The following is a 23,592-nucleotide window of genomic DNA, read 5'->3' as shown; positions in this document are numbered from 1 at the left end:
TAATTAATTTGTTATGATATTATGCTATCATTATATTAGTGCCATTTAATTAACTTTTAGTCTTAGAATGTCAACAAAATCAAAAGATTCTTGGCCGAATACTACATGCTAAGGGCCAAGCTGCATTGGCCCAACTACAAATTTTGCCAGAATCTGAGGCCTGTTCTGTCCCAAATGCTCAACTCTCTTGTAACTACACATTTTCCTGTCTGCACACAATGACCTGAGTTTAATTGTGTCAAAACCCTGATTGCCAAGTATAATTTAGGAATCAGCCTGAACCACTTGTGCAATCACTCTGTTTGCCGAGTAGTATAGAAGGGCAATGGCTTGAATCACATCTGCCAAAAAGTATGGGAATATATATTTATAGGCTTTAACATTATGTGCTATTCGTAAAAATTGTAAAAAGGGTTATTTCTAGTGATGCCACAGACTATCCGTCACCAATGTGCTGTATCAACAGTGTTTTTGAAGTTAACACATTAACACATTATAAATTATTAACCACATTATGTTTTATTAACACAGTTAACACCTTTTTCTAGGTTGACCTTTCTAACAAATAGTAGTCCAGCTTCTCTAGTGCTGTGGCTGCTTTTACAGAATTCCTGACATTTTGTTCAAATTCAGCTTTTAAATGACCTTTAAAGTGTTACCTTTAGCAGACTGCACTGGACAGTGCTCTCCAGAGATCTATGAAAAAAAATAAACAATCCACTGTAATAAGAATCCACAAGTTGTATAAAAGAGATTGAGAGAGAGGCTACACACTGAAGAGTTCACCACTGACTGTTAAAATGGCATGAATTCTCCAAATACATCCACTGCCTCAAACTCATCCTTAACTTATCCACAACTCCCAAAACTCACCCCCAACTCTTCAAACTCCTTCTCAACGTTTCAAATGTATCTCCAACTCTCCGAACTCCTCCCCTACTTTCCAAACGCGTCATCAACTGTCCAAACTCATCCCCAACTCTCTAAACTCATCATCAACTCTCCAAACTTATCCCCAACCCTCCAAATCCATCATCACCTCTCCAGACTCATCCCCAACCCTCCAAACTCATCCCCAACTCTCTAAACTCATCAACTCTCCAAACCTATCCCCAACTCTCCAAATCCATCATCAACTCTCCAGACTCATCTCCAGACTCATCCCCAACCCTCCAAACTCATCCACATTTCTCTAAACTCATCAACTCTCAAAACTCATCCCCAACTCTCAAAACTCAACATCAACTCTCCAAACTATCCCCCAAATGTCCAAACTAATTTCCAACTCTCCCAACTCATCCACAACTCTCCAATCTCCTCCTAAACTCTCCAAACTCATCCTTAACTCTCCAAACTCATTATCAACTATCCAAACTCATCCTTAACTCTCCCAAACTCATCTACAACTCTCCAAACTCATTATCAACTCTCCAAACTCATCCTCAACTAATCCACAACTCCCAAAACCCATCCCCAACTCTCCAAACTCATCCCCATTGCTTCAAACTTATCATAAACTCTCCAAACTCATCCCCAACTTGTCCTTAACTCTCTTAACTTCTCACCAACTCTATAAACTCATCCCCAACTCCCTTAAACTCTCCCCAACTCTTTATACTCATCCCCAACTCTCCAGGCTCATCCCAGAAGTGTTGGATGGAGCACTATCATTCCAGAGAACTCAGTTTCACTGCTCAACAGCTCAATGCTGATTGTCTTTATACCACTCATACCAGCTCATATCTGGTGTTAGACATGGTGTCAATAGGTTCATTAATACATCTGTATCAGTTACATATTGAGTATCTGCACTGTAAAACTATAAAAAATAAATAATTGAACTTTTCCTGTAAGTTCAGTGGGTTTGATCACTGCAAGTGCAGAGAGGTCAGTGTGTCCATGTGTTTAAGGTGGAGGGAGGAGGGGTTGAGAGCTTCGGCAGGGGGTGGGGCTGTACATTGGCACTGTGATTGATGGTGTAAAAGGCCCAGCTGGAGGAGCTCTCCCAGGAACGCCTGTACGATAGACTGGAAATGGGTCTTTTAGAGAGGCTGTGGAAGTCAGGGGCAGGTCATGCTGATCTGAGCAAGAGGAGAGAGAGAGAGAGAGAGAGAGAGAGAGAGGGAGAACGCAGTGTGAAGGACCGCTTAAAAGAAGCTGAGATGGATGTAATTGTAGTAGCAGTGCTGTGTTCCTCCTCTCCTGCTGATGAAGGAGGCTGTGAGTGGAGGATGTCATTAGCCGGGTACACCGTGACTCCACTCTCATCCCTCCTGAGGAACACGCTGCCACAGCGCTGTGTCACACTGACATGCTCCTCCCCGACTCTCTCCGCTCTGAAGCAGGACGCTCTCTTCTGCACCAGTTCTTCCTCTTCCTCATCTGCACTTCTCTTCTCGCTCAACTCTTGTTCAGTCTCTTCTTCTCATTCTATTCATGAGATTTAGTTCCTATTCTCACTCTCCTTTCTCGAATAATTACGATTCTGATTCTGTTCTGGTCTTTTCTGAAGGTCAATAAAACTTTCACTGTCCTTCACCTCTACTTTCCTGTACTATCTCCCGCTGTCTTTCTTTCGTTCTTTCTTTTTTCTCTTTCAACCCATCTTACCTGTCTGTCTGCCTGTCTGTGTCTCTCTTTACATTTCTTTCATCTTTCTCTCTTTTTCACTCAACCTCTCTCCGTCTCGTTCTCTATCAACCTCTACCTTTTCCTCTACATTCATCTGTCTTCCTCTCTCTATCACTTTCTTCCCTTTTCTCTCTCTTTATCTTTCTTTCTTCCTCTGTCTTCTTTCTCTCTACCGTTCTTGCCCCTCTGTCTGTCTGTCTGTTTATGGCTTTTTCTACATTTCTTTTTCATCTGTCTGTCTTTTTCTCTCTCTCCCTCTTTACCTGTTCCTCTACACTCATCTTTTTTTCTCGCTTTCACTTTCTGCACTTTTCTTTCTCTTTATTTTTCTTTCAAACTCTCTCTCCCTTTCTTTCTTCAACTTTCTTTCTTTCCCTCTGTATATATAGTCAGCCTGCATATATGTATGTGTATATATATATATTTGTTCTCCAGCAGTCTTACACACTGCTTTTGGATAACTGTATACCACTCCTGGTGCAAAAATTCAAACAGTTCAGCTTGGTTTGATTGCTTGTGATCATCAATCTTTCTCTTGATTATATTCCAGAGGTTTTCAATATGATAAAATCTCCATCTTTCTTTCTCCCTTTTTCTCCTTCTCCACCTTTTTAACTCTATCTCTCTCATATCACTGTCTCTCTTTTTTACACTCTTTCTTGTACTATGAATCTCTGTCTGTCTGTCTCTTTCTCTCTCTCTCTGTCTCTCTCTTTTCCCCCGCCTTTATATCCTTATCTCTTCTTTCTGTCATTCTATCTTCTTATCTCTACCTAATATCTCTACTTCATTCTTCCTCTGCATCTCTCTGTACCTTTCCTTCTTCTGGTTTCTTTCCATTCATCTCTTTCTATCTCTTTATTTTTTCCTCTCTCTCTCTCCTTCTATCTCTGTCTCTCTCTCTCTCTCTCTCTCTCTCTCTCATTCTTTCTGTGTAAAGGATAAAAGGATTACGGTAACATTCCAGCGAGATAATGAATTGGACATTGCAGGTCACATGACGCTGGAAGTTTCCACCACTTTGTTGTAAACATCATGAATCTTTCAGTGGAGAAAAAAGAGAGATAGAGAGAGAGAGAGGGGTCAGACTGTAGGAAGAGAGGGATAGACAGACAGCGAGAGAGAAACAGAAAGAGGGAGAGAGAGAGAGGGGTCAGACTGTAGGAAGAGAGGGATGGACAGACAGCGAGAGATGAAAGGGGTCAGACAGGCCGCTGCAGACACTTTATCTGGGCAGAGGCTTATAGTTCCCTGGCTCTTCTCCAGCCGGGTGTTGACACTGGATTGGATAACGGAGATGTGGAGTCTTGTGACTGTGATTGTGTTCAGAGCGTAGTTCAGGTCGTCTTGTCTCTGGATAGGCGTAGTGTTTCTACATGCTGAAAGGTCAGCCGTGCATAATGCTCCAAGAGACATAGATGTGATATGATATACTGTGCAGGATTATGACTGTAGCAAATCTACTGCTCTGAACATGATACAGTGAATTTACTTTATTCAAATGTATGTGGTGCTGATAGGCCAAATCCTCTGTTATGGGGAAGTTAAAAATTCTACAGTCATCTTATTAAACATTAGGGGACTCATGTATTAAAGTTGTGTATGTTCAAAAACATTGCGTAGGCCAAAGTGGCGTGCAGTTAATACAGTGGGTACCCCTTCTGCAAGCACATGACAGCCATGGCCCCGCCCCCGTAGTAAAAAAATAATGAATCTGATTGGTAGGATTGTCCTACGACGTTGCTAATAGACTCATTACTACACCTTTCTCAAAATTAGTAGAAGGGATACCCAGACACATGGGGGCAGAAGCAATTTTAAAAAAACAGTTTTGATTGGTCAGTACCACTGTCAATCAGATAAGAGTCCCATAGCAACTGAAAAACGCAGACTAATGCTTTGAATTAGTTGCTTTTTTTATTTTAGTTAATTTATAAAATTAATTCTTACACTTACAATAGCTATGATATATATTTCCTGATTAAAAATGATGCAATTATTTACATGCATTTATTGTCACCCCTTCTCTGAAGGGTTAGAAGGGCCTCACTGCACACCACTCCTGAAATTACAAATAATAAGAATAAGATATAAGCTTTTTCACGAAACCATTATAATAAACCTTTATTCTCTATATCATTCTACCATTAGATAAAATTTGCATGTGTAAAATGTGATTGATCTATATGTTGGAGATAAATAAATGTTGGGAAAAAATAAATAAATAAACACACCGCTCCTCACACAGGATCGAACGCAGTCCAATACACTACCGCTGCTCCGGCTAGTGAATTGGGACACGGCCGGGGAAAAAAAAGGCCTTATAAAGAGATAGGGAGCCCGAGAACGGGCGGAAAAAAATTAGAAGGGGAGGATTGTAAACAAAAGCTCACCAGAGAAACATTTTATTTCTTCTTTTTTTTCCATTATTGTTCATTATAGTTCAAACAACTACATGGGCCAGATGTTTCATGCCGCCAATTTCCGACCCCTGATGTAGAAGTTCTGAATGGGGTTTCTTTGTATCCCTCAATCCATTAATCCATGACTTAAATAGCGAACTGGGTGACTTCTGAATTCTGTCATGATACGAAGCTATTAAACAGATGGACGCTTGCGTTCTCTCTGTTGTGAGTCTTTTCAAAAAGTCATCTATAGAATGAACACTCGTTCCTCTGGCTGTGGAGACAGACACGTTCTCATGGCGTGTTGTTTTCCAGTCTGAGAGTGGCTTACTGGGTGACGTTGTGCCAAGAGTACGGTTTGTTTTTGTTCAAGTAAGAGAGAGCGCGTGTGTGTGTGTGTGTGTGTATGTGTGTTCTGTGCTTGTGTGTGTGTGTGTCTGTGTGTGGGGGGTGTGTGTTAGCATCACAATAGGGCAGCAGCAGGCCAGACAGGGTGAGAGGGCTGTCGAAGTGAGGCAGACGGCAGAGAGTGGCCAGCCAATTGTGATGGAAATGCTGTGCTTTTTTTTTTTTTTTTTCGAGCTAGACGTGGCCTGATACTGAGGGTTATTTTACTTGGTCTTAGCAAGAGCTCTTGCCAGCATGATTTGTGTATTGTGTTTAGCACTGTTAAGTAAGCATTGTGTGTGTGTGTGTGTGTGTGTGTGTGAGGGTTTGTTTTCATATGCTTTCAGCCCAGAAAACAGAGAAATGAAGATACAGGTTAACCCACAGTGTCAGGGTCAGCAAAATGCTTCTGACATCTAAGTGCTTTCAAACAAACCATGACATATAGAATCATTGTATATCTTTCATTGTATTTAATGTCAGGAAATGGTTAGTTCAGTTTCTGGATCAGTTTCTCTGATTTTGCTATGTATAGGTATATGTTTAAGTAAAATGAACATTGTTGTTTTATTTTATAAACTACAGACAACATTTCTCCCAAATTCCAAATAAAAATATCGTCATTTAGAGCATTATTTGCAGAAAATGAGCACAGAAACGGCTGAAATAAAAAAAAAGATGCATAGCTTTCAGACCTCAAACAATGCAAAGAAAACACGTTCATATTCATAAAGTTTTAAGAGTTCAGAAATCAATATATGTTGGAATAATCCTGGTTTTTAATCACAGTTTTCATGGATCTTGGCGTGTTTTCTTTCACCAGTCTTACACACTGCTTTTGAATAACTTTATGCCTTTACTCCTGGTGCAAAATTTCAAGCAGTTCAGCTTGGTTTGATGGCTTGTGATCATCCATCTTCCTCTTGATTATATTCCAGAGGTTTTCATTTTGGTAAAATCAAAGAAACTCATCATTTTTAAGTGGACTCTTGTTATTATTATTTTTTTCCAGAGCTGTACACGTAACTGTTCACAATCTTGCCTATGTGCTACTGGAGGCTTCCACTAGAGGCCTCCACTTGCCACGGTGGCAAGAACACATCAAATAGACAGTACAAGTTGGATTTCTGAGGACTCATAAACCCAACACACCAAACAGACACAGGGTACATGATGCAGCCATCATGCATTTGGATGTAAGTAGTGGATGGTTTGGTGCAGTGGATAACACCACTGCCTGCCAGTAAGCTACCCTATCATGTAGAAGACTGGGCTTCAATTCCCGCTTTGGGTTACTATGCTTTTCTACACAGCGATCCTTCTCTTTTATCTGGGAGTAGGACAACAGACAGTCATTTAAAGAAATTTAAAGAAAGGCAGAACCAATCAGAATCTGTGTTTCAGATAAGACAGAACTATAGAGGGTCAAACTTAGAGGCAGAGCCAATCAGAATCTCTTTTGAGGCTGGACAGCGTAATTTACTGTATAGGCACCACCAGACAAAATCTATATTTTAGCTGGGGATAGAGAAACAGACAGACAAAATCAAGGCAGAACCATTTAAGAGCTTGTTTTCTCTGGGAGTAGGACAACAGAAAGTCGAATTTAGAGGTAGAGCCAATCAGAATCTCTCTTTAGGCTGTAGGTGTGAGAACAGCAAGTCAAACTCACAGACAGAACCAATCAAAATGTCATTTTGCGAAGGAGAGGGACTTTTTCCAAGCGTATTCCTGTAAGACTCACTAATCCGGTAAAAGTTATTGCTTCAATGCATAAACTAATATTTATGTACTTGGTTTTAATTTGTGTCCCACAGTGTGTGGAATTTACTTAATGTCAATCATAGTGTTTACCTTAGACTTTAGCCAAAATGTGCCAATGATGTAATTCTCCATTAGTGAAGTAAAAAAAAAACTTCATGGCTCCTTCTATCCCTGCTTTACTGGATGTAGATTGATTTCTTCTGTTCTGAGTGTGTGTGTCTGTGTCTAGAAGATATGTAATGAATGAAAAGCTGTGGGTAAACGCTGCATTGTGTGTTTGTGTGTGTGTGTTTCTGTTTGTGTTTGTGTGTGTGTGTTTCTGTTTGTGTTTGTGTGTGTGTGTGTGTGTATTGCAGAGTGTGCATGTGTGCTCAATATAAAACGTTGCTCTGCCAAGGCCGTGTTCATTTTACGAAGAGCTAAATAGAGCCTGCTCTTCACAAAGAGCCCATTCAGAGCAGTCTGTGCCTCCGTACATTCATATAAGTGTGTGTGTGTGTGTGTGTGTGTGTGTGTGTCTGTCTGTCTGTAAAAAATAAAGGTAGCGGTAAAGATACAGTATTTTTGAATGGATGTATAGTATAAATCTATACAGTATGTAAGATACAGCTGGACACCCATGTTCAGGTTTAATCAGAACGTCCTTCACAAGTGATTTTAGTTTTTTTTTTTGCTCGTTCTCTCTGCCTCTCATCTGTCTTTCTTTGTGAATGAAATGCTATTCTGGCTTTAAGTTTGTGTGGCACATAGACGATGTGATATTAATGAAAATAGCTTATTTATGGCAAATTCATCTTGCTATATCTGCTCTCCTGAGTTCTGCTCAGCTCATGGCTTAACATGGACGGATTATTAGTATATGATCTTCTTCACTGTGTGCTCAGTTAAACAGTTTAAAGCAGTAAGGCATCATTAAACTTGGACATTCCTTGACCTTTCTCACTCCTACACTTTAAGAATCACTCAGTTGGCATTGTTTTCCATGTTATTTTTGAGGAATACTCCATTAGATGGTATAAACCTGGGAATGTAGGGGTTAACTAGAGCTAGGCTTTGTTTTTGTTCTGCTTTTATAAAGCTGATGGGACTGGTGATGTCCATTAGGATGACCTTGCGATAGATTCAGTCTGTCAGTCTCATCGTGGATGAGTTCTCATCACCTGAAACTCAACCCCAGCAATACTGACCTTCTGTTCATCCCAGGAACTACAGGTCTTCACCACAATTCCAGTGTTAAAAATTCCACCACATCTTTTACGAGAACTCACGGGTCACTCCATCAGCAGAAGCACGAAGCCTTGGGGTAGTAATGGATGACCAGTTATCATTCTCGAGCCATGTTGCAAATTTGACTCTGTCATGCAGATTTCTTCTGTTTAACATGCAAAGAATTTGACCGTTTCTCTCTCAGGAAGCCACTCGAGTACTTGACTAATGCAACTCTCTATTGGCTGGTCTTCCCCTGCGAGCCACCAAAACCCTGCAACTAGTTTAGAATCAGCAGCAGCACCACCACTCATCTTCAATCTTCCAAAGTTCAGTAGGGGTGGGCGATATGGCTCTAAAATAATATCACGATATTTCATGGTATTTTTACGATAACGATACTTTTGGCGATATGACAAAACACTGAATTAGTAAAATGATTTAGAATTTTATTGTTGCATGCAATATGACATGGCTAACTGAGATATTTTAAAAAATAATTTTATCAGATTTGTAACAGTAGTCAATAATCCAGAATGGCATGATACTTGTAATGCACTCCCAATATCTCCATATTAAAGTAAAATAAATGATACTGGACAGTATCTAGTAGATATATAATAGGAAATGAGAACAGTGTGAATTTTTCTTTTGCTAAAAATAGCAAAAAAGTAGTACTCTGATGTGATAATTAGGTAATTAGGGGTGGGGGGTATGGCACGATATTGTTTGGCGATATTATCATGTAAGATACGATATGGCACACCCCTAAAGTTCAGTCATGTGACTCCTTTGCTGCTTTCCCTTCACTGGCTTTCTGTGCCTTAACCAAGCGTCACACAGCCAGGGTCAAGATCTGTTTATGGCGCAGTTGTTTTATTGCCATTGTGTGATGTGGAAATCGGGGTAGAGGGGGACCCTCTGTTTACCCCCGACTATTCGGTAGTCAATTGAAGCCCCTTCAGTCCGTGTGCCTCAAACCCCAAGAGCCCCACAAACACCAGAGGCTATTGATAGTTTCATATCTGAACACAAAAGGTCCGAGGTTCTGTTGGACTTCGTGTTTTACGGCCCTTCTGGGGTGCCACAGGGCTGTTTTAGTCCATGGGCATTACCATAGAGAGCAGAGAGGTGAGGTAAAGTTCAGCAGTGTTAGACGAGGCTAAATCCCATTGAGCGGGACACAGTTCATTAGCTTTAGCCTGAAGAAAGGCGTGGATAATACTGTATTATACTGTAATATACGGTATTTGCACTGCATGCTCCACAATGAGGTAATGCTTCTGTAAATTCCATTCTAAATGTCAGTGACTGTGTTAACCATCAGTGTTTACATGACTTTTACATTTACGTTTGTTTGTTTAATTCTGAGCCAAAGCTATTATATTAGTATGAATATAATATACCATATTTTTTGCACTATAAGGCTCACCGGATTATAAGTCGCACTATGGATGAACATTATTTTTTTTTTGTCTATTTTCAAACATAAGGCGCACCGGATTATAAGGTGCATTATGTGACACTAGTAAGGAACAGTGGTCTGGCCATGTTTTCCTTTTAATTCAGCTAAGATAAGTAAAGCTAAGCTAAGTTAAGTAAACAAAACTGTAATTCTAAAAAAAAAAGAAAAAAACATTTTTTTGAATTTCTTTCATTTCTAATGCCACCCAACAGAACTACACTGAGGAACCCTGAGTGTTCCACCAAGCCAGGGCGCTAACAGCTAGCAGTTCGTTCAACGTAGCTTGTTTTAACTGGGTAAACAAGCAGGCTACAGTCTGATATACTCTACTCTGAACAAGAGGCAAGAGCTAGCGTTTAGCGTGGTTAGCGGCTAATGCTAATACTGCTCCAGTCTCTGTGCTGGAGAAACTTTACTTAAACTCCTATATAACACTGTACCTTAGCAGAGAGACTTCACTGCGCCTTAATACCTGACTAAAATTAAAATTCATACATAAGGCAAACCAGCTTATAGGGCGCACTGGCGATTTTTGGGAAATTTTTTTATTAATTTTAAATAAAAAAAAAAGTCAATAAATATAAAATATAATATACAAAAAAATGTCACAGAGAAATCAAAGGATTCATGAGGAGTCATAAGGGTTTATAATCTAAAAAAACAAGAGTCTAATCCTAGCTTGATTATAATCCACTAATCCAAGCACACACACACACACACACACATATGTGTGTGTGTGTGTGTGTGTTTGTGAGTACTGCTTATCCTGCTTAACACAGCTTGGGCTCTCCCTTTTTGAACAATCACACACTGACACACACACACACACACACACACATACACTACTCCAAGTCACTACACTACACCTTGTGGGGTCAGCCTACTGCCTTGACAATGCTCTGTAGCAGCAGATGCTTGGAGGTCAACCTCGCTCCCGACCTCCTTCGACCTCTGACTCCTCTGTTGGTTTGCCGCTCAGATGGCGCAGGGTCTGGCAGATGTTTTGTGATTGTGTTTGGATTTTTTTTCGTTCAGGGCTCTCCACTGAGCTGCCGTTAAATTCAGTCACATATAACGGCATTCGAGTGCAGCACTGGAATCAACAACCTCATGCTGGAGGCTCACCTGTCAAACGAAGCAACTGAACTAATGAACCAACAGCAGGAATGAAGCCGCGTTCCATCAGCATCGTGTGATGCATCAGTTCTGGGGAGTGTTGGGGAGTGTTGGGGAGAGCGTATCTTGGGTCGGGTTAAACTGACACTTATTGTGTCTGATTCGCAGAACAGCTGCACAGTATGTTGCATCATTGTTGCCACCAGATTGGCTTTAGCAATACTAATATCGTTCAAATGTGTAAAATATGCAAATAAGCCTTGAAGGAATCACTGAACGTGAATGTGCTTAATATGAGCACCATGACCAGCCACTGATGTTGAGTTATGGTATTTTATGTTTGAAACTGCATTTTACTTACTATATAAAGCTTACATTTTTTTTCTAATTCCTTCTAACTCCAAATGACAATGATAATTTTAACATTGTAAAATAAACTACTGTCCCCATATGAGGAAATAGTTGGTGCAAAAAAAACACCAAAAAAAACAAAAAACGAAACGTACAAAGACAAAGTTCAGTTTTCATCCTTGGTTTCGTCCTACTAATTCCAAATAGCTAGGAGAAAAGAAATTTAAAATGCGCACCTAGTTAAATTATGGCTCGCAAGAGGATAATAATTAGGATTACTATAAGTAGAGGGTCCTCGGGTGCCGGGTGGTCCAGCGGTCTAATACGCTGCCTCTATGAATGGGTGGTCGCAGGTTTGAATCCCGTTCATGTAGCTTTGCCATCAGCTGCCGGCGCCCAGAGGGAGCAAAATTGGCACTCTCTCCACATCAAACTTAAAGGTGGCGCCGGGTGGCACGAGGCATCTGTGAGTGGATGTTTCGGAACCTAGTCGCTGCGCTTTCCTCCGAACACGCTAGCCGCTTAGGCAATGATGCATCACAAGCAGCTCAAAAAAAAGAGATGGCTGACTTCACATGTATCGGAGAAGGCATGCGCTCGTCCTAACCCTCCTAGGGTCACAGGGGTGGGACAATTGGATAGAATTTGGGAGAAAAAATGGGAAAAATCAGAAATAAGTTAGAAGAGGGCCATAATTTAGCACGCATCCATAGCGCACCAGTCAATTGCACATCATGCAGCTTGATTTAGGGCGTGTCGGTGTGTCTTTGGTATCATGACAGCACGAAAAATACGCCTTGTGTGGCTCAAAGCACACAAAATGCGTGTACTAATTATCTTAATTAATCATGTGTTTGTTTTGGATGTATGTGAAATAAACCAATTAACGTGCCAGTTTCATTCCCATTAAGAAGCAGGTGAGCTCTGACTTTGGCACATTCATATCTTAAAAGCGCAGCGCTTTTGTGCGTCTTAACAGAGGATACTACAGTGTGTACGATAAGGCCCACTGTCTCCGTTTGTAGAGTGTAGATAGTAATGATTCTGAAAATGCAAATTTTGTAGAATTTAGGAGGGAAATTAAACATTTTGTATTTTGTTTTTCCTGGTGTAGATTTAGCATTGCAGTTTTCCGGATGATAATTTTTTTTACAGGGAAAAAGATCCAAATGCAGATTTATAACTGTTTATAACTATATTTTTCACAAACCTTTTTTTGTTTGTTTTTTTTGTTTCTGCTTGTGCTGTAGATACAGAGAGCTGGTTGAGACCATTCTGACTGACAAGAAGAAGATGCTGGCGGAGGAGAAGTGTCGCCATGTTCTCCAGCACTGTAAACTTCAGGGATGGCAGGTGAGCACACTTTGCTTTCTCTTGTCTTTTTTCGTTTGTTTTTTATATTCCTTTCAGTGAGAAACCCAAACAAATACAAGCCTGTTCCTTATGGTGGCCTTTTTTTTGTTCAGTTGGGCACCAGCAAAGTGTTTCTGAGGTACTGGCAGGCTGATCACCTGAATGATCGCTGCCATCAACTCCAGAAGAAGATTGTTACCTGTCAGAAAGGTACTGCATCAGTAGATATGTGTTTGAGTTTTATTTATTGATTGTGTATATATATATATATATATATATATATATATATATATATATAAATATCTTGCTAAAACATACAGTATAAGTATATATATGTGCCTGTGTTTATGGCAGTGGTGCGAGGCTGGCTGGTGAGGCAGCGTGTGCATCGCAGGCTGAGTTATCAGCAGAGAGAGCAGTGCAATGTGCAGCGCTTCCTGCAGGGGGCGGAAGACCTGGGCCTGCGTGCGTACGACAGTCTGGTGATCCAGAACGCAGCCGATATTGCTCGGGAAAACGACCGCCTGCGGGGCCACAACAGCGGACCACCGCTGGGGGAAAGACCTGAACCTGTGGGCAAAGAGGAAGATTCACCCAAGAGGTAAACAGCTTCTGGCATTAGCATAATTAGCTTAATTAGCTTTAGTTTCATCACTATTTACTGTAGCACCTGTCCAGTGTTTGAACACCTGAAAGATCGCTGCCATCAGAAACGTTTTTTAACATGCTTCTTTTTTCTTCACCTCTCTGTGAAAGAAAACTGAGGCATCAAGTTTAGTTATATTTGATTTAAAATAGAAGAAATTTGTCAAATTTTCACTTAAATTAAAATTTTAATCAAATAGCCCACCTTCATTCACCCCTAGCATTCTGAAATACATCGATTTTAGCCAATGCTCCCAAAAGGCCTAGAATGCTAGCGATAGGGTCATAGTGTTTCCCATGAAAAGAAGTCACTCATTCACAAGCTCAAAGTAGTTTGTGTGTTTATTATATTAAAGGGGAGGTGCTAGACTAGTACTGTCTGTATGTGTATCAGATAATTAATATTATCTATACTGAGTTTTCAGTAGGTTTGTATGTTTATTATATTAAAGGGGAGGTGCTAGACTAGTACTGTCTGTATGTGTATCAATTAATTAATGTTATCTGTACTGAGTTTTGAGTAGGTTTGTATGTTTATTATATTAAAGGGGAGGTGCTAGACTAGTACTGTCTGTTTGTGTATCAGATAATTAATGTTATCTATACTGAGTTTTGAGTAGGTTTGTGTGTTTATTATATTATAGGTGAGGTGCTAGACTAGTACTGTCTGTAGTACTAGTCTTCTCAGCTCTCCCATCACTATTTCTTTCTTCATCTTCATCTACAGACTTTGTTTCCTCATGAGTCTCAGTCACAGTGTTCCCTGACAGCTCAGTCTGGTTCAGCGTAGCTGAGCAGACGTTGTGACGTCCCAACAAAACTGTTTTCCTTTCTGCAGCTCTTTCTGTTTTGTCTGCTGCTTGCAGATACAGATAACGAGCCGTCTGCGCCACCGCCAGACCTGTAAGAGATCTCTGCGATGGATGACGTAATATCTCCCAAACAGGAGATTCTAAAACTAGAGTTTATAAAAAAACAACCACAGTTTATGAGGAGTTTTATGGGTTCTCCATGTCCTTGGCAAACATCTAAAGGACATTTGCCAGAGAGCAAAGATTACTTGCTTCTGATGCCACTGGCAGCAGTGGCACTCTTGTGAGGTGTGCGTGTGTTGGTGTGTGTGTGTGTGTGTGTGTAGATTGTAAAAGTCTCCCAGGATACACAGTGTAACTGTTCAGTTGTTTACCTGAAGTTTCAAATATTACAAGTTGTTCAGATCAGCTGTTTCCTCAGGTTATTTACACATATTTCTGAAAAAACACTGTTTCTCTCTCTCCTTCAATTGTGTGTAGTGTTTTTTTATGTATTTTTTTTTAATCATACAGACACAGATAAACAGATAAGGGAATAACTGTGCAAAATAGTATAACACAGAAGTGGCGAAAAAAAAAATTCTCTTTTTTTTGCAACATAATTAGGCTTAATTTAAGAAAAAAAAATCATTTATAATGTATCATACAATATATGGACATAATCTTATATATAAGGTTAATATAAAAATTTTATGTCATTTAGAAACCATTAACATGAATGACATAGTACATTAACAGCACCGTTTGTTAATATTTTATTTATGTTATTATTATTTTTTTTTTTGTACAATTAAAAATATTAGATTTAAATTCTAGAATATAAATATTCTGATTAATTAAAGGTTCATTGCTCTTTAAGCATGTGCATGTGTCATTATCCTAGTAGATTATTATTATTATTATATTAGTTGAATCAAATGGTCTAAAGTGACAATAAAAAAAAAATAAAAACAAAATTTTTAAACAATTTACTGTCCACACGAAAATACTATTATTACAGACCTGGATGTGACAAAATGTTAAAAAAAAAAAAAAAAAAAAAGAATAATTATTAATAATGAATTACAATAAAATTATGTTTTCATTTAATTTATTAGGTTAAAAATATAGCTGTTGGAAACAAAAAAAAAGAATTTATTTTTTTTTAAACAACCAAGATTATTCTATTATATTAAATAATAAGAATGTAGCATAAAAATCATGTATTGTAACAAAAACATAAAGTGCAGAATATTTAGTGCTATCATATAAATTACATAAAAAACATAAACAATTATCCCCTTAAATACCCTTAAAGCTTCATAGCAAATAATAAAACTAATATAAAATTGATTGTTTTCAGTACAGAATGCTGCTTTTTTTTTTACAATATGATTTTTTTTACTATTTATTTTTTTTATTAATGTTTCTACTGTGTAATATACTGAGTGATATATGACTAGTAAGTCTCCTAAATGCCATGCAGCCAATCATAGATGGATAAAGCCCCCATCCCAGTTTAGGAAATCTCGTTAGAGTATTAAGTTCCTAAAACGCCCCCAACATTTATACACACAGTGTACACACACACACACACACACAGTAACACTTCTCTGAGGACCAACAGATTAAAGGGGGAACATATCAAACAACAGTGTGTATATCATACCATACCAGGGAAAGCTGTTGGGTGTTTAATCAGCAGATAAGCCATTTAGCCATTAATTTTTATCCTTTGCCGCTGGGCACCGCTGAACACTGTGTGCTGTTATTCATTACTTCTCGTAAAAATTCCACGTTTAAAGCAGATACAGTGTTTTAATGAGTGATTTTGTACTGAATTTCTCTATGTAGTGAAATTCTCTCTCCAGCTGCCGTCTAAAAGCTCTGAAATCTCTGTAACTCTGCACCGCGTATTCACATGCCACATTCATCCGGTCAGCTTGATATTTCCAGTATTGATTTTACTGAGGCTAATGCTGACCTCGCCTCATTTAGCAGCTGGTTAGCACTTTTCCTGCCTGTAGCACAACTGCACGAGGGCATGTGGTTATAGTTTCTGAAAGGAATTGAAGGAAAGAGACTGAAATGGAGTCAAATCTCAATTGAAACTGAGGCTAAATGTGAGGCTTACACTAATATAGCGACTTTCTAGAAACCCAAGGATACTTTAAAACTACACGTTATACACACAACCATTCATACTCAGCACTCATACACACAAGTGAAAAAACGGCAACCAATAGGGCACAGCATACTCTCAACCGGAAACAACCGTCCACCTGCAGGAATGCACAACGGGCGCTACAGATTTTTACCCAGAACAGAGTGTCAATCCATACCTGGGCACAGTTATACATACATTAAATACACACAGAATCATATATAGCACACATACATATCATCGCTGTCCAATAAAAAAACAAGTATCTCCAAAACAGCAACTTTACAGGAGAGAGAAAAAAAAACTTCTAAACTTTTAATGAAAGTCTGTGTTAAAAGAGTTTATTTCAGGTCACTTTGAAGAGTTTCTATTGGTCCATTTATCAAAACATTTTGGCACAGTGTGAGGAACAGTTTGTGTGTTGAAATTCTGTAGTAAACTAAAAATCGGCAAAAATGGAGATACTTCTTTTTCATTGGACAGCAACGATATAATGTCTAACAAGTACAAAAGGGCAAATATAAAATTGTTCAAATTGTTCTTTAATATGATGGAAGTGTGAGTAATGTGATATAAATATAGTAAATTAAGGAATAGTTTGATTAATTTGATTTATTGGCACAAACATGCTCCTGTGTTCTTTGCTCTCAGGCCTGTGGAGAAGAGCGGGCGGGTGAACGATACATCAGGCCGCGGAGGAAGCCGTACGCCCAGACACTTCCGCTCCAGCTCAGTGCCTATCCCCCTCGCCATGGACAACTTGGTACATTCCGGTTTTGGGCCATCAATCAAAGCCGCCCTGCAAACAGTGACCCACAGCAGTGAGGATGGGGGTGGTGGAGGGCTCTCGTCCCCAAGAAAACAGCCTCCACCCAAGCCTAAAAGAGATCCCAACACACGGCTAAGTGCATCTTATGAGGCAGTGAGTGCTGGGCTGAGCATCGCTCCCAAAGACAGTCCGGTTGATGGCCAAGGCTCGCCCTCTGGAAGTCCCCCTAAAACCCAGCTCTCGCCTACTGACCGTATGTATAATCATTACAGTATGCAGCATTATAATGTAACTCCTGTGTGTTTGCATGTCACACTCATTGTTACTCATTCCATTTTTATCGCTTCATTTTGTTCTCCTTTTTCTTCTCCAGCTCTCTCCAAACCTCGTCCTCACAGTGATGATTACAGCACTATGAAGAAGATCCCCCCTCCCAAACCCAAGCGCAGCCCCAACACTAAGCTGACGGGCTCCTACGAGGAGATCTCTGCCCCTACCCCCATGCGTCCCACCGACATGAAGCTGGCATGTCTGGCGCGTGGAGGGCATCTCCTGGGCCTGGTGCAGAGGGCAGCTTCAGAGGACAGCCCACACTCAGCCATGCTCACCTTGCGGCCTGGCCAGGACGAGGAGGACGTCTACATAGAAATGGTGGGCGCCTGGAGGGCTATGAACCGGGCCGAGTCCCGCAGCCCGGAGCAGGGTGAGGCTGTTTATGAGGAAATGAAGTACTTCCCACCTGAGGACGGAGTGGTGGTCCCACAGGCTAAACCTGAGGTCTGTGAGCCTGCTCCTGTTCCTCTTCCCGCACCTCAGATGCTGGAACCCAAGCGACCGGTGGCACTCTTGGACCACCCTAACATGCTGGTGGGACGACAGCTAAACAAGGACGGAACAGCGTGCGACATTCCGGCTCCTTTCCCCAATCTTTTACCCCATAGACCCCCTCTGCTGGTCTTCCCTCCATCCCCAGTGACTTGTTCCCCAGCCTCAGACGAATCTCCTCTCACCCCTCTGGAGGTTAAGAAGCTCCCTGTCTTCGAGACCAACCTTAACTACTCCAGCCAGGACGGCGGCAGCCCGCTCTCACCCCAGTACACCCGCCAGCGGGCTGACTCCTCCCCCAGCCTGTCAATTCTTATGCCGGACAAATCCACTCCACCCTTGACTCCGCCCCCTCAGCCTCCAGCTCCACCCCCTTCACTCCCGCCTCCTCCGTATCGACCACCGTCACACTTCCCCTTCCCTCCTGAAGCCAACTTCCTGGCCCTGACTCGGGCCGCCTCGGTGGCCAGCACCGACTCCCCAAAACCCTCCCATAAAGGGGGTCACGTTCTTGCAGAGACGCCCCCAGCCAGTGCTAAACCTCCTTACTCCCCGGTGAAATCGTCTCGTCCTGAGCCACGCAGGGCTCACTCCTGCTCCTCCTCGCCGTTGCTCTTCAACCCAGCCAATGGGAGAGCTCTCACCAGCCCCCTGGACGAGCTCAACACGCTCTTCAGCTCGGGCCGCAGCCTGCTGCGCAAGTCCACCACTGGGAGGAAGATTAGAGACAGTGGTGAGTCAAAATGTGTGTGTGTGTGTTATTGAGTTATTTAATGTGTTTGTTTCTTTGCTTGTGTAATTAACAGTGGAAACACCTAACAATTGGCAGGTATTCAACCAACCAAAACCCAGGCACATGTCACATGTAATCCCACTCCTCACTGAGCTCCACTGGCTACCAATTGCTGCTCGTATTAAATTCAAATATCTTATGATTTGCCTACAAGGTGATGATGAAACAGGATTCCTCCTACCTGCACTCATTCCTAAAGGTCTATGTTACCTCCTGGCCGCTGCACTCCTCCAGTAAACGCCACGTAGCTTTTCCGAACTGATTCAGAGCTTTGGTGCTCCATGTCTTCAACCAACCAAAACCTAGGCACATGTCACATGTAATCCCACTACTCACTTAGCTCCAATGGCTGCCGGTTGCTGCTGCCTGTATTAAACGCAAAGCTCTTATGATTTGCCGACAAGCTGATGATGAAACAGGATCCCTCCTACCTGCACTTATTCCTAAAGGTCTATGTTACCTCCTGACCGCTGCACTCCTCCAGTAAACGTTGACTAGCCTTACCAAAAAGCAATCCAGGCTGTTCACCTACCTAGGTTTTACCAATGGTGGAACAAACTACCTTCCACTAACAGATCAGGAGCATCACTCACTACCTCCAAGAACCTCCTGAAGACAGAGCTCTTCAAAGAGCACTTACTCTCCTAACACCTCTAACAAACCTCATTTACTTCTTCAACCTCCTCCTTTCTTCCTTCTTTTTCCTTTCTTTCTCTATCCCATTTTTACCCTTTGTCCTCCTTCCAGCCCTGCTAGAGACTTTAATGTCCTCTATATGTTTATGTACCTCATTATATGGATAAAAGTGTCCTCTAAATACAATGCAACGCACTGCAATGCAAGAGGCCTTTCCCAGCACATTGTGGAGCTTCCCAGCACATGTCAAAGACTTAGAATGATGCTTTTATTGAGAAAGTGCTTTCTGCAGCACTGGTTTCCCCCTCCTTTCATCCAAAGCCAGACCCTGCTTTCTCAGAAACAGGCAACTTATTGTTGATTAAAAAAATATATACGTACATAAAAGTAAACAAATATAGTAAAAAAGCCCCAGTGCTCTTTGAGAAACTGTAAAACTGAAGTTAGTGGGCCTGAGGCTTGGCTGTTTGCTTCATCTGCTATGGGAAAATAGCACTACCACACTGCAGCAGCCCTGCACAAAAAAAACCCCTGCCATCAAACACAGCATGACTGCTGACATGCTGCTGCTGCCGCTGCTGCTCTCCCATACACACACTTCCATAAAAACAGATGCATGAGTCTGCATGAGTTTCTTGCTTATTTCAGGGTATAGTGAAGTTCCTAAATGGCACATTGAAACTGACACTTTAATCATTGAAACACAAAACAACCTTCAGAGATGACATACTGCTGTAACAGATGCGTAGTATATAGTGTGTGATACAATGTGTGTGTGTGATACAGTGTGTGTGTGATACAGTGTGTGTGTGTGTGTATGTGTGTGTGTGTTGGAGGGGGTCGAGTTCAAGAGTTTGTTCTCATGCTGAGCTGAACCCACAGTCTCCCCCTCCCCCTCTTAACCTTTGTATTTAATTAAAGATGCTTTAGCCCCATGCGGCTCCCATCACATGGATTTATGAGCATCGGTTCACCACAGCCCTGACCGCGCCTTGGATTCCCTCCTATGAGTGTGTGTGTGTGGTGTGTGTGTGTGTGTGTGGGAGAGGGAGTTTCTGTATTTAAGAAAGCCCTAAAACCATGCACCCCTCACCCTAAATCTTGAAGCACATCCTCATTGAACATACATATGTGTATGTGTGTGTGTGTGTGTGTGTGTGTGTGTGCGTGTCTCTGTGGTGGTTATCCCTGGCCTGCTGTGTGCGTACAGACATGGTTCTTGGTAATTGGGTGATGCTAATGTAATGTAAGCAGCAGGATCATACCTCATTTAGTAAATGCAACACCAGAATTGTTACAGGTAATGAACAACTAAAGAAGCATGCACAGATAAATGTGCATATAAAGTATTACTCTGGAGTTGATGTATATATGGCATACCAGAGTTCAAAAGAGGACAAATTGTTGGTGCACGTCTTGCTGGCGCATCTGTGACCAAGACAGCAAGTCTTTGTGTTGTATCAAGAGTCACGGTATCCAGGGTAATGTCAGCATACCACCAAGAAGGACCAACCACATCCAACAGGATTAACTGTGGACGCTGTAAGAGGAAGCTGTCTGAAAGGGATGTTCGGGTGCCAACCCGAATTGTATCCTAAAAACTTAAAACCACAGCGGATCAAATCACGGCAGAATTCAATGTGCACATCAACTCTCCTGTTTCCACCAGAACTGTCCGTCGAGACAATAAATTATTGTGGTCTAAAACCAGGTGTTTCAGTTTTATTGTCCAACCCCTGTATATATATATATATATATATATATATATATTGTACTTTCATAGAAGAAAGATATAAACCGGCAATAGAATCAAACACTAATTTTCTCCTTACAAGTACATATAAGTTATACAGCAAATTGACAAAATTTTATTATTTCGTGACATTACAACCCTACCCGAACATAATGCATATATATATATATATATATATATATATATATATATATATATACATATATATATATATATATATATATATATATATATATATACATATATATATATATACATATATATATATATATATATATATATATATATATATATACATATATATATATATATATATATATATATATATATATATATTAGGACAAAATAATAAATAAATAGACAAAAAACAACAGTAATAACAACAACAATAATAATAATAATAATAATAATAATAATAATAATAACAATAGTACTCATTATAAAAAAAAGTTTAAAAAAGGGAAACATTCCTCATTATTGTTGCTTAAAATGCATATTATAATACAGTGCACCTTATAGTCTGTAAAATATGGTATTACCTACTATATTAACCCAGATATTACATATTATTTTCCTACAGTAAACCCACAGATTCATTAATACTGCACATTGTGTGTAGAGAGCCCAGGTGTATTATATGTAAAGGAATACATACTCTATATTTAACTGTGGAGGTATAAAAAATAAGGGGTTCATGTAAATTCCAGTGTTTACTGCAGCTCACTTAAGCCTAGCTCTAGAGTTGCTCTGTTCCTCTTTTACCGTTTCAGCTTCCTGTGTGGGTCTCCAATAAATGAACACGAGCAGGAAAATCGGGGCTCGATCCCCCTACCCCCCAAAACGGAGGCGCTGCTGGTGCACAGGGGGTATTAGCACAATTTCCATGAATATTACATGAGCAGGAGATGATGTACCTATGAAATATTAAATATCGAAGTCTCCCATTCTGCTGACAAGTGTGGGCCGTTCCATAGCCAAGTGTGTGAGATTCCCTGGAGGAACCTGTGTGTGTGTGCGTGTATGCGTGTGTGTGTGTGTGGGGGGGCATCCTAAGATAAATGTGTATGACACCAGAGAAGAGGAAATGACTGCTTGAATTACTGTCTGTGTGCACGTGTTAATCGCCACAACACGTGTGTCATCACGGTCAAGCTGTTTAAAATCATGTATCATCATGCGATCCCGTCCTCGCTGTGTTTCCCACACTAGCTATAGCGCACACTACTGCTGAGAAGTATGACCAAAAATGTATATCACAGTATTTTTATTATTATTTATTTATCGTTTCTTTTTTTTCTACATGATTTGGCTTAAATAAAGGTTTGCAACTTTACTGTACTGTTAGGAGTTTATACAAAATCAAATATTTATGCTTTAAATTAAGGCTTTGATTAGTATAGGGTTAATTTTCTTCCACAAAATTAAACAATATATAAAGAAATAGACCTTAAAAAAAGAGATATGCCAAATTTAATGCAGCTTTCTTTTTTAATAGTTCCATAAACACTATAAACAGACCTAAAATACTCATAAATACTTCATAAATATTCAGAGAGATATTTATCAAATGTTCTATAGCACAAGTTAGACACACGTTTATAATTAGATTACAATTACATGTTATTATTCAAAGTAAAGTAGCTTATTAATGTATTAGTTTATCCTAAGTTCAATGTGCATTAATATTATCCTCCAAGCTACAGTATTAATATATTTAAACATGGCTATAGTTGCTTCTCTTGAAGTTTTTTTACACCTTATATCCAGAGAGTTAGGGAGTTTTATCCTCTGTGCTGAATAAATGATACAGAGGACCGATTCTGGGCTTAAGCTGTGGATTGATTGCGTATTTCCTTTCCTCTTTTTTTAAATATCTTTATTATCCCTGAGTAAATCATTGTAAAAGCTTTGGTCATTTGCTGTTGTTTTTCTGTTTTACTCGGATAAAAACACTGACAGTAAGGACAGCGAGGAACAACAGCAGGAGCTCCTCAGATAAAGTGCTGTTCTCTTATCATATAATGTTTCTTTAGGCAGGAGGTATGTCATAGGTGGTATGTGAAAAATGCAAACCAGAAGGGAAATTAAAATCGATATACCACCTCATTACAGCCTGTGCACCTGTCTCCCTCTGCAACATTACAAGACATGTCATATAGACCCATCAACCTTGTACACACTCACTAGCGTGGTCCCATTTTGCATTATGCAGTGTTTGTCTTCAGTGGGCAGCACTGGTACCAGTATATCCCCAGTTGATCTTGCTGTATGAATAGCTGTGTTCATCTTGACGCCTGTCAGCCTTCAGTCTACAGGGAGAAACCCAGCCGAGAGCTGGGAGGAGCCTCCGACAATGCTCAGGTTCAGCTCCTACTTCATTAATGATATTACCTGTCAATCATCTTGAGTGAAAGGGCCTTTTCGTGAGGTGTCTCATTCCATGCCTTATTTGATCCCGTACAGATTTAAGTGAGAGATGGGGATCATTAGGGAAAGTGGTCGAGATGCCTATATCTGCTTAGATATTTAATTTGACCT

At 40.4% G+C, this 23,592-nt stretch overlaps 1 protein-coding gene across 3 annotated transcripts in view; it reads left to right on the top strand.

The window, feature by feature from the left end:
• Positions 1-23,592, top strand: part of myo16 (myosin XVI) — a 264,223-nt gene that overhangs the window by 197,936 nt on the left and 42,695 nt on the right. For all 3 annotated transcript variants that reach the window (XM_049485244.1, XM_049485243.1, XM_049485245.1), the window contains exons 28-32: positions 12,576-12,678; positions 12,792-12,888; positions 13,033-13,279; positions 16,930-17,300; positions 17,421-18,605. In XM_049485244.1, coding sequence (XP_049341201.1) covers positions 12,576-12,678; positions 12,792-12,888; positions 13,033-13,279; positions 16,930-17,300; positions 17,421-18,605 — 2,003 coding nt within the window. The remainder of the gene's footprint in view (positions 1-12,575; positions 12,679-12,791; positions 12,889-13,032; positions 13,280-16,929; positions 17,301-17,420; positions 18,606-23,592) is intronic.

The sequence above is a fragment of the Astyanax mexicanus genome, chromosome 11, assembly GCF_023375975.1.
Source record: "Astyanax mexicanus isolate ESR-SI-001 chromosome 11, AstMex3_surface, whole genome shotgun sequence".
Taxonomy (NCBI): domain Eukaryota; kingdom Metazoa; phylum Chordata; class Actinopteri; order Characiformes; family Acestrorhamphidae; genus Astyanax; species Astyanax mexicanus.
Note: the sequence above shows the minus strand (reverse complement) of the source record. Positions and strands in the feature narration are given on the sequence as shown.